General features: G+C 39.3%; 1 protein-coding gene across 3 annotated transcripts in view; it reads left to right on the forward strand.

The window, feature by feature from the left end:
* The window catches only part of SLC7A11 (solute carrier family 7 member 11), a 113580-nt gene that overhangs the window by 15129 nt on the left and 85770 nt on the right, over positions 1-12681 (forward strand). For all 3 annotated transcript variants that reach the window (XM_079771715.1, XM_079771717.1, XM_079771716.1), the window contains exons 4-5: positions 1702-1827; positions 5602-5701. In XM_079771715.1, coding sequence (XP_079627841.1) covers positions 1702-1827; positions 5602-5701 — 226 coding nt within the window. The remainder of the gene's footprint in view (positions 1-1701; positions 1828-5601; positions 5702-12681) is intronic.

Consider the following 12681-nt stretch of genomic DNA (forward strand, 5'->3'; position numbering starts at 1 on the left):
AAAATGAAAATTGCTTTATTTGTTGCTTTAAAATGCTTCATGTTCATTATAAATTTATTGAAATAATGCAGAAAAATAAATAAGAAAAATTGAAAATTATTTAATGTTCTAACATCCATAGATACCTTCTGTTAATGTTTTGATACATGATTTTTTAGATTTTTTTCATTTCCTTTCTGCCCTTGTGTTTTTATATGTGTCTATCCATCTCTGTCACTTGCTCTATTGGTCAGTATTATATCATGAACACCTTTTCATATCATAAATATCTGACTACATCATGATTGTAAATGCCTGCATAGCAAACCATTAAAAAATGTCTCTTAATCAACCTTCTTTTAGGGGTTTAGGCCATTAAGTTGATAACATTAGTACTGATTCTTAAATTCTGAAATGAGTCAGTGATTATGTCAAGCTGTGGAAGATGAAAAGATAACTCGTTGCTGCACATAAGGCAAGCTTCCTTTTGCAATTTGAATAAGAATTCTGTGTTTTGTTTTATCTGTGGAGAAATACCTTTATACACTTTTTATTTGTTTGGGAGGAATATACATTTTTAAAAATAAAGCTTATAGATAATAACTGCAACTATGGAGTTGCTTTTTCATGGGAAGAAGTGGTTAACTCTGAGCATTATGTTTTGTAAAGAGCATAACATTGAAATCCACTGCCTAGAATAACCCCAGTCATTCCCGCAGAGTATATGAGGCAGCATCTTATCACCATTCATTTCATGTCTTTTGGCCCATGGTAGTGGTTTTTGGTTTTGTTTGTTTTTAAACTGCGTATCCAGCTCATTCACTCATTCAACTAAACGGTGCTGATGGTCTTCCTGGGGCAGGCGTGAAGCTGGGTGCTAGCAATGCAGAGATGGATATGGCTTGTTTTCTCCTCGAGGCTCTCATGGTGCACACCGGGTGGGGAGCGTGGCTGGTGGCGTGCTGCTGGGAAACCACAGGCACCCTCCGTAAGAAAGGGACATCCTGCTGGCTTCGGACCCAGGGCTCATCCTAGCCTGGGTGCTCTTTTGGACTCCTCACTTACAATGGTTTTTGTCCAAGTCCCAAAACATGTCTTGGAAGACTCTTTGTTTTGGGTAGTTTGAAAGTCACTCCTGGCCGTGCTAATTGGACCGTGGAGAGGAACAGCACAGCTGCTGGCTAAGGCCAGTCCTGTGAGTGAAGCATAAGGTCCCAGCCACGTTCTTGACATCTTACTTCTTCTTGAGTGTGATTCGCACTGAGAGGTGAATACGCACACCATCACTGAGGGAGGAGATAGCTGCTGCCTTTGCAAGCTGAAGAGTCGCATTCAGCAACCTGATTGTGTGCTGCGATGACTTCAGGATTTGCTTAGAAGATATTTTTATATAATCATTAAGGCACTATAATATATATTCACTCTTATATTTAAAAAGAACAAGAAATGACTTCTTACTGTCCAGAGGTTTTATCTAAAAGCTTCTCAAACTTTAATGTGTATAAAAATCCCCTAGAGATCTTGTTGAAATGCAGATTTGTATTTCTTAGGTCTGGGCCATGCCCGAGTTTCTGCATTTCCACAGTGCTTCCAGGTCATGCCAACACCTCTGGTTCGTGGATGGCCCTTAGAGTAAACAGGACCTACGATGTCTTCGTGCCAATAAGGATTCTCCTTTTGTAACTTCATCTGTTTTTTTGTTTGTTGTGTGTTTGTTTGCAGCTGCAGTGATGGTCCTAAATAGCATGAGTGTCAGCTGGAGTGCCCGGATCCAGATTTTCCTAACCTTTTGCAAGCTCATAGCAATTCTGATAATTATAGTCCCTGGAGTTATGCAGCTAATTAAAGGTATGGACTGAAAAATAAATGCTTTTTAAAGTACGTACCTGCTTTTGGTCTCTCCAACACTAACTTTCGCTTGTACTAGCAGAATCCCTTAATTAGTCTCTGCTTGTGGATCTTGGAATCTCTACTGTCATCTAATTGATATGAAAGCCTGCTACCCTGAGGATGAGTTGGTATTTAGAGCTAAATGGCAACAAGAGCATTAAGACTGGGCCAAACAACAAAATGAGGCATCAGTGAATTCTCTCTCGGTGTAAACTGTTTGAAGTGAAAACTCAAATGGAAAAAAAAAATAAAAATCTGCAGTTAAACTTGAAACTAGTTCAGTGACAGAAATGAAGATTAAAAATATCTGGAACATAATAAAAGATGATCAATAGCCAAAACCGGTTTGGCTCAGTGGATAGAGCGTCAGTCTGCGGACTGAAAGGTCCCAGGTTCGATTCCGGTCAAGGGCATGTACATTGGTAGGGGGTGTGCAAGAGGCAGCTGGTCGGGGGTGTACATTGGTAGGGGGTGTGCAAGGGCATGTACATTGGTAGGGGGTGTGTAAGAGGCAGCTGGTCGATGTTTCTCTCTCATCGATGTTTCTAGCTCTCTGTCCCTCTCCTTTCCTCTCCGTAAAAAAGTCAATAAAATAAATAATAATAAAAAAAAGATGATCAATAATTCTTTTCCTGTATGGTTACTATTCTTTTTACCTTAAGAATGGAATTTTGGCAGGGAGACAGATGAGGGAGTAGCATTCCTAAAAACCAAGTATTATCTGACAAAAATAGTGGTGAATACTCAATTATCATTGTTACATTATTTTTAATGTAAACTCTGCATTTTAACAGAAATGTAACAGCGTTTTCTGGGAGTACTTGCCTTATGGAGTTGACTGTTTATTAAGAAACCTGAGGTGGTTGAGTGGGGGGATGTCATTTTGAGTTTCAGTTGATGTAGGGAAGGAGGCACATGCAATAGCTTGGGTTCAGGGGAAAGTGTTGGAAAAGAAGCAGGCCCAGGTGAGTTGTTTAATTAGCAATGGGCAGGATAGTAGGAAGTAAATAGGAAAGTGAGATGAAATTGTAAGGGAGTGACCTATAACTTGAGCATGTAAAGTATTTAATGTTTACATGGACATTGTCAGTTCCAAGAAAGGGAATTTATTGGGAAGTTTAATGAAGTTGCAGAAGAATTACACAAGGCAAAAGACATGCCAAAATTCAGCAAAATGGGTAGAGGCATTAAACAATAACAAACGGCAAAAGGTCGGGGAAAGGGATTTGCTGTTGTCCACTTAATGAGCCCAGTGGGAATTCTTAGAGTCCTCCTGGCTAGGTGTTTGCATCCAATCCAGCAACCTTGGCCTACTCAGAATAAACACAATAAAGAGAAGACAGGAGCTGGCTCTCATTCACGTTGGTCTCCACAGAGCTGGCCTGCTCAGATTTTATCTGAGCCATGAGAAATGTAGGGAAAATGATGTTTTGTTAGTGCTTTCTTTTTCTGGGCTAACTCTTTAGTCTTCTGTAAGGAGCTTCTTCCATTTTTGGAAAGTGTAGAAACTCTGGATCATTGACCCTACTTTGGGTCTAGCTTAGGTTCCAAAAGGTGATATATCACCCTTGAAAACTAAGATCTCCCCCACCCCCACCGCTCCGCCCTTTATCTTTTTTGGTGTAATGTATGACTGTAGTCAGTTTTTACCACTTAAATGTGTGTGTGAGATGAGAGGAGGTTGCCCAAACACTACTGTGTTGTAGATTCCTTGAGAGCAGAAGTCATGAGATACCTTCTGGATCTTTCTCAGCACTTTACACTAGAATGATCCTTAGGATAAAATCTTAGGATAGCTTAGGATATTCACTGATGCCTTATTTTGTGTTTAATGTGACCAGGCTTCCTCATATATCTAATCTGAGAAATGCCCCAAGAGTATTACCACATTCAAAGTAAATTTTAACATTTTGGAGAGCATTCTTAGCAGGTATATTTACTCTAGTACTATAAAATGGTGATTTTCTTTTTCTCTAACTAGATCATATATTTTCCACATGAATTGGGAACTCCAATTCATGTGGAAAATGAATCAGAGAGGAAAAGGGTGTGGTTTTTTTTTTACTAATATAGATTGGGCATTTATGTCTACTCTAATCAGATCCTGAAAATAGTCCTATGGTCTGTATTTACTTATGAGCATGTGTTAAGCTTTCCTCTGAAGATCATGACTTCCATCTCCCCGAGACCTCTGTGATGCAGTCGCAGTATCCCTGGAGTTCAGCAAGGCCCTCTTCTGCAATACTCGCAGAAGGCACTTTTTAGGATCTGTGCTTGGGACCTGATCTTTATTAAATTTGGTTTCTCTTACTGATTATTCAGTGCTATTAGGAATCCTTAGGACAAGGAGACCACAGATCAAGATAAAAAAAAGATACAACAGATGTTTTTATTAGAGTTCCAGCTTGTATAGTTCCCACTTATGCAAAAGATATGTTTTAGTAAAACAGGCATTTCTGAATTCACTGTATCATTTTAAAACATGAGCTACATTCGGGAATTGGATGCTTAGAGGGAAAAATCATTTAGTGTATAATTCAACATTCTCCACTGTTGGTCTCAAAACTCACACATATTATGTTGATATTATCTGTTGTTGCTGGGCAATCCAGGCAGCAACTGAGAGGACTGAAGAGAGAGGGTCTCATATACCAGCCACCTCCTTTAATTTACTTAGGTGAAGACCAATTTTGAAACAATGTCACACTTTCTATTAGGATAATCTCATTTGCTATTTGCTTTGGGGAAGATACTTTTTTTATGCTTCACTTCAGATACTGGCTGACTAAATCTGAATTCTTGTTTTTCGGTTATTATCCAAAAGACTTACAAGGAAAGGGCCCATTATGATTCACAAAGTAGAGAAAAATGCGATCAATAAAGTGTGCAATCCACATGTTGATGCAAAATTTGTTGAAATGTATCTATTTTAAAGTTCGGTATAATTTCTTTTCAGTGTTTCTAGAAGGAACCCATGCCATTCTCTAGAACAGCATCAGCAGACTTTCTGCACAGGCCCAGATACGAAATCTTTTTAATTTTGCGTGCCGTGTGGGCTCCGTCACAACAACCCTACCCTGCTGTTTTAGGGTGACATTAACCATAGACTGGCAGTATCAGCCATAATACTAGTGGGCCTGGCTGCACTCCAATAAAACTTTATTTACCAAAGAAGCTGGGGTGGAGGGAGTGGAGCAAATTTAGTTGCAAGGTTTTCCAATCCCTGTTGGTGTCTAATGAACTACAGGGGAAAAGCAGGAAGTTAAATAACGTAAGAATGTGATTCAGGGCTTTCTTGCCACCTCCTCCTTGAGAATAAATCATGGATATTTTCTTCCCAAGCATTCTATTATCTTCATTTTAAAGAATTCTGTCATACTCCTATAAACTGTAGGTTAGCAAAGATCCTTTAATCTTCACTCACGGTCAAACTCTGTCAAGAGTAGAGACATGCTCAAATAAGGGATTTTTAAAAAAATACCATTTTCCTCTTTGCTATAATTTTATTAAAAGAGAAGTGTAAAGTAGTGTTAGTGGTGATCAATATACTTTGGGGACTCCATCTCTAGAATGAATACAGTATTAATAGATAACATTGGCAATGAGCAGATGGTAAGAAACCTAGACCCAAAACAGTATAGTTTTTACCCAATCCCCCCTGCCCCCTCCTCATGTTTATGAATAATAACCAATTCTTTGAAAAGTCTTCAAATCTTTTTCTTCTCATTGCAGGGCAAACGCAACACTTTAAAGATGCCTTTTCAGGAAGAGATGCCAGTATCATGGGCTTGCCACTGGCTTTCTATTATGGAATGTATGCATATGCTGGCTGGTAAGTGCCTAACTGTAGATGGTAGTTATTAGTCTGGATCATTAACTCCTCTGAGTACTTCAGTTTATTGCCAAGCAAAGTGCTAGGTAAATGTGACAGTCCAGTGCCATTTACTTTACTTGACGTGAATAAGAGGGCATGGCTCCCTCCACCAAGCCCATTCCTGAGCATGTAACTTAATGCAAACATAGCTGAGGTTCCCAGTCAAGGTGACTGCTAGATTGAGCCTAAAGTCATAAAACAAACAAACAAATGCTGGGCCTTTCGAACCAGTGCAAATCACTTGTAAGTGTGGATCTGGAAGGACATAATAGTGCCAGGAGATATTGACAATTGCTACTTTACTTGTCAAAAGGCCTTTCAGCTAAGGCTTCAGGGGTGTTTGGAAATAGCAACTGCTTTTTCTCCACCTTCCCATGAGAAAGAAATAATGCAGATGTAGAAATAAGTAAGATGCTCCCAGGAGGTAAAAGGCATGGAAGGAGAAACCAATAATGAAATCAGTTGTGCTAGATCAGTGGTCGGCAAACTCATTAGTCAACAGAGCCAAATATCAACAGTACAATGATTGAAATTTCTTTTGAGAGCCAAATTTTTTAAACTTAAACTTCTTCTAACGCCACTTCTTCAAAATAGACTCACCCAGGCCTTGGTATTTTGTGGAAGAGCCACACTCAAGGGGCCAAAGAGCTGCATGTGGCTCGTGAGCCGCAGTTTGCCGACCACGGTGCTAGATAATCTGTTACATTTTAAGGGACCTTACAAATTCCTTAAAATGTTCTCAACATTTGAAAAGAAAATATGCAGCCAAGTTCATGAAAATCACCAGGCCATAGAGGTGCATTTCCTTTGAGGCACGTCCAACTGTGGTACCTTCCCGGGGGGGGGGGGGGGGGGGGGGAAGCACTGGAACTTTGTATTTGTGCCTTGTTTTGTTGTTTTGTTCGGAAATTTGAATAACAATAACCATGGAGAAGAGTGGGATTTTTTTCCTAATTTAATTTTATTGATCTAGTACAGTGATTTCCAACCTTTTTCATCTCATGGCACACATAAACTAAATTTTGTGGCACACCAAGAAATATATATATTTTTGCCGATCTGACAAAAAATAGGTATAATTTTGATTCATTCACACCAGACAGCTTTTGTTGTGTTGGCTGTTATCTTTTTTTTATTTTTTATTTGACAACTAAGGGAAAAGAGGTCAGTGCCCCTGACGAAATAGTCAGATATTGCATGTTTAAAAAATTTTTGTGGCACACCAGTTGAAAATTGCTGACCTGGTAAGATTTAATTGAAGCGACTTTAGCTAGAAAGCCCAGTAGGTAGAAAAGTACAATTTAAATGTCAAAATTGTTGTAGTCAAATTAAATTTCACTGTTTTGGGGTGATTAGTAGCAATATTTCTTTTTTATTATTTATAGAGCTAATAGTTGTACAGGTTTAGCTGTGAGAATGTTCTATGAGTCTAAAAATAATATCAGGAAACCACACTAGTTCAAAAATTATGTAAATACATTTCAAACACAAGTACAATTTTCTTTGGTTTCTTTAGTTTTTAACATCTTACCTCCCAGCTAATGCATGGCATATAAAAATATATTTCAAAGTAAATGGAGTGTTTACCCTATTAATCTCATTGAGGCATGAAAATATAGCAGTAGAGGAGAATTAGGAGAGAATAGGAACTTAACAAAATTTTAACATGGCTTGTGCAGCAAAATATGTTTGAAGGTTGTTAAAAGATTGTAGCTCTAAGGAATCTAGCATAAAATATTTGTATATTACTGGAATATTTTTATATCCATTGTGTGTAAGCATTAGTCTTGAATCCCTCAGTATTTTGAAGTCTTTTTAATTTTTGTCCAAAGCACAATGTGGTGCTGGGCAGAGAAAAGAATGGAGTTGTGATCACAGGGTTAGCATTGGAATCAACTATTCTGTGGCTATTCAGCCTGAATCCGAGCTCGGGAGCCCTGGGGCATCAGCCAAGCTACTGGGAAGGTCACCAGGAGACACCAGCATGAAGTGGGGCGGTGGCAAAAGCTTTCAGCTAGAGCCAAGTGCCTGGAGCCTGGGAGTATTCAATCAAGAATGTGGAATGTGGAGATAGTCACAAGGGAGATTTGATTAATTCTATTGAATGAAGTTTCTTTTGCTTGTGAGTACGATGCATCTGTTCCCACGGAATATTAAAGTATTCTTCTACCTAGCTCACTCCCTGCTGCTACCAGCACTGAATATTCAGGTCACCTTCTTTATCTGGAGCAAATCTCTACTTCTGTAGGCTTTTGAGGGCTGATAGATTTCTTTATGAATAAAGGTTCTTTTCATGTTGAATTATCTTATTACTTTAATTTTTGTTTTTTTAGTTTTTTTAAGATATTTTTATTGATTTCAGAGAGGAAGGGAGAGGGAGGGAGCAATAGAAACATCAATGATGAGCGAGAATCATTGATTGGTTACCTTCTGTAGGTCCCACACTAGGGATCGAGCCCACAACCCTTACATGTGTCCTGACCTGGAATTGAACCGTGACCTCCTGATTCATAGGTCGATGCTCAACCACTGAACTATGCCGGCCAGGCTATATGTAATTTTATTGACATCGAACCCAAAATGTTACTCTTGTTAAAATGATTTAAAAGGACAATGTAGGTGATACAAACAACCGTGATTTAGCACTTCATAAAGTGGGCAGTCTCCACTCTCAAGGGTCCACAGAACTGCACAGTGGAGTGGCAGACAGGAAGCTTTTATTGGATAAAGAATAAGGAACAAATAAGAGAAAAATAGAAAATGAATAAGGAGCAAGGAAATAAGTATAGAGCACAGAGTTGGCTTGGTTTTCGGGGATCTAGCAGCTCCATGTTGGGCCTAAACATTTATCTCAATACTGTATATAGGGTAAATGGGGTTTACATGAACCTTTATCCTTTTACCCATATAATCCTCATGTCTACTCCCTGTTTTAAAGAATAGGAAACTGTTGATTTTCTTATATTCTTGAGGATTCAATCATCGTTCTGGAAATTAAGGCCAGGATTTTAAATAAAATGTCATCTGATACAAGTGGCTTAGGTAGGGGACAGATGAGTAACTATATTTCGATCACAGGGGGTTATGCTACCTGAAAGCTGCTTTGTGGACAGGCAGAAATAGTCTGGTTGTTAATCTATGGCCATCAGCCTTAGGAAAAAAAATGAAGGTTTAGAAGAAATAGTCTGTTGGCTTGAAGTTCCTGAGGAAAAGTTAATATCTGGATATAAATGGAACAAGAGGGAGACTAAAAGAGTTCCCAGGGAGAGGGGTGTTTATTAATTTTTCAGATGTGATCCTTTCTCTCTGACCTCTCCCTGACTTTCATGAGATATTTACAAGACCGGGTTGTGGAATTATAAATAAATGGGGCCCTCAATGAGCCTCCACTCCCTCCTCCGCTGCTGTGACAATGTTGGATGGGAAAAAAAAAAAAAAAGTATGGGGGACATTGCACAGAAGTAAGACAGAAGCTGCTATTGTCATCAGAGCTTAACCACCTGGGGTTTAAGTAAAAGCAGCAGGAGCCTGGTTGTCCTGGAGGTCCGGCTCCCTTCGCAGTTCACCTCCCGCGTGCTGAATAGGAAAAAGACACTGCCAAACCTTGGCTGGGATACCTTAGGATCTTGGCTGTGAGGAGTGCAGAACCTTTTTAGAATGATAAAAACTCCTTCAGAGAAACATGATTAGGGGGAAAGAAATCATTAACCCAGCCAGGTCACAGAGTTGGGTCAGAACAACTTTAATATTCTTGCCAATGTCTGTATTCAGAGAAATATGCCTGCCTGTTTCCCTTATGGCCCAGGGGAGTTCAACCAATTTCAGCCTCATACCTGATCCAAAGCTAAATATTGGTTGGTGGGATTTTTTTTTTTTTAAACTGCGTGATAGAAAATAGGTTTTTGGTGTCTTTTTTCTTCCTTTTAAATCCTATCCTCAGTGGATTTGGTCTTTCTAAAGCACCTGCGGGGATTATTTTGTACCATTGTGTCAAATCCCATCTAAAGAATAAGCTTCTTTTTAAAATAATTCACATGGTTGGGTACTGGAATGCATTGTCAGCATTGCGGTGCCTTTTATACACAATCGTGGAAAAGCTGAGACAATGGATCTTGTGAACATTCTCTGGAGGCCTTGAGGAGATGTAAGGCAAAGAGGATGCTCTGGACTCATTGCTAGAGGCGAGGAGAACATAAAAGTGTATTTCCCGCAGGATGGGAAGTTTGGACCAAAATAAGAAGCTTTCTTCTCCCCACCCCTACCCTGCCTCAAGCCCTTTCCTTGTCTCTAGTCTCTGGAGCTATGACAAATATTTGAAATAGTGTTCTTTTTCATAAATATTTCCTTTCTTGCTTTAACATGGTTGGAAAAGACATTTCTAAAACTAATGTTAAGACAGAACTGGTTATTTTTTGATATGAGAACCCTGGAAATATTTCTTCGTTTGTGTGCTTTTTTTGTTTTGTTTTATTTACATTTTCTTTCTGTACTTCCCATTGCCTCGGGCTTTTAACAAACACATCAAATCCCTAAGAGTGCATATTCCAGATGTAAGTATTGATTGCTGCTTGCCTTCCTGGTATAACTACAGCCTCTATTTTTAGAATGTACACTTTAGTCATTAAAAGATATCTTTGGTTGCTAACTTAAAAAATGTTTTTATTGATTTGTTTTAGAGAGAGAGGAAGGGAGAGGGATAGAGAGATGGAAACATTGATGAGAGAGAAACATCCATCAGCTGTCTCCTGCATGACCCCTACTGGGTTTTGAACCTGCAACCCAGGCATGTACCCTGACCAGGAATCGAACTGGGGACCTCTTGGTTCACTGGTCGACTCTCAACCACTGAGACACACTGGCCTGGCTGGCTGCTAACTTTTTAGATCAACATTATCACTACTGTTTTCTCAGCTATTTCCACTTAAAACATATCTTTAAAATATTAGATACCTTAACCTGTTGAAAGCTAAATTTATAAAATTAATAATTTCAAGAGTTTATTTGAACAAAAATTGATTGCAATTGGGCAGCTTCCCATCTAGCAGATAGAAAGGAGCTCCAAGGAGCTGTACAAAATGAAAGACTTTTATAGTAGAAGGAAGTGGGAACAAGAAAGTTAGGCTACACAAAAAAGTAGGTTGGTTACTGCAAGGTTACTTACCTGTCTATAGGCAGATGGCCTAACTAGTTCTGGTCAGATGATTCCTGATTGACTGGTTTCAGATTCCATTTCTGGGAGAGCTGGAACTGTAATTAAGTCTCAGTTTGGTGACATGAGGCTTAGCATAAGTGACTCCATTGGGGGCCTGTCGTCTTATTTTGAACAACCAAGAGCATTAACTGCCTGCTTATTAATTTAGATAAGTGTATTATAAAGATGGAATGTGATAGGCTTTCTCATCTTTGTTGTAAGTCATGAGAAAGTTTAAGTATATTAAAGGCTGATGGGCTAATATGCCAGCCATTTGGTTTTAGGTTATGAAAAATTAGTACCTGTGGACCCAGGCTTTTGTGCACCTATAAAATTGGTATTTTACCTTCTAAGGAATACTAAGAGAGCAGAAGGGTACATTGAAAATATCACTTGTTTATTTTGTGGAAATTTCCTAACCTATGAAATGAAGAGGTAGACAGGGCTTTTTCTTTATATATTCAGCTTTCCCCATTATGAAACCTTAGTTTTCCCATCTTCATGATCCAGTTATCTATGTATGTGTATTTGAGGATGGAGTCTGCCTCAATCTTATATTTTGGGACCCTGAGAGGGAACTACAGGACTTTAAAGGGTCTCCAGCAGTCCTTTTGGTTGGAAAAAGAAGTCATGTATGCAAGGTGGTGGACATTCCTGAATGGGACAAGTAGGGTCACAAAGTAAAGAAAAGGAGCCCTTAAATTCTCTTGGGCCATACTTTTAGGGCAATATTTTCAATTCTATAGAACTTGAAATGTAATATGTTTGCTCAGAATGCTTCTTGTCATGTAATAGATGGAGAAAAGTGTTCAGGCCTTGAGAAATATTCTGAAAGTTCTGCTCTTGCCTGGCCAGGGTGGCTCAGTTCATTGAGCGTTGTCCTGTGCACCTAAAGGTTGTAGGTTCAACTCCCAGTCAGGGCATATAACCAGGTTGTGGGTTTGAACACTGATTAGGACATGTACAGAGGCGGCCAATCAATTCCTCTCTTTCTCCCTTCCTCTCTCTAAGCATGTCCTTGGGTGAGGATTTCAAAAACAAGCTCTGCTCTTTAGTGATCAACTTTGTATAATGCCTAACAATGTGCCTACCCTTAGCTGCCTAAATATACAAAAAAGAAAAATAGCAACTTCAGAAGCTAGTGACTTGAGGTTATTTGGTGGAATGCATACTGGAAAAGAGTGAATTGAAAGGGACAAGTGTGAATTGAGAATTTATTATCTTTTATCTCATTTCGGTTCCTACTTATCCTCTGTTTATATCTAGAAAACCGGTTCCCTAAAACTGAGCAATGCTCTTGTCATACTTCTATTGCCCTACTAGTTTTGATAGACTTGACACCACTACTAAAGTCTGGATTCTCTGAAGCCAAAGGCTATGTGTACTTAAATTCTGTTCTCACTCCGTGCCACACTCCGTGCTGTAGAATATTCAATCATGCATTACTCAGGCCCTGTGCTCAAGTGCTCTACTCCATCTGGGCTGTCCTTACACCACTTCACCAGGGTAAATGTTAAACAGTTTTGAAGTCTCAACTGGGCCGATGCCTCTTCTAAAATAATCTTCCCTGACCTGCCCATCTGGGTTAGACCTGCCCCGGCTCCCATGGCGCCCTGTGTGCCCCCCAGCATTGCCTCCTACGCTGTATCACACTATTTTATGGACCATTCTATAAACCATGAGCTCCTTGGGGACAGAGACTAAGTATTTTCCATTTTCATGTCCCCAGTGACTGACACATGGTAAT

Source organism: Cnephaeus nilssonii, assembly GCF_951640355.1.
Source record: "Cnephaeus nilssonii genome assembly, chromosome: 5".
Taxonomy (NCBI): Eukaryota; Metazoa; Chordata; class Mammalia; order Chiroptera; family Vespertilionidae; genus Cnephaeus; species Cnephaeus nilssonii.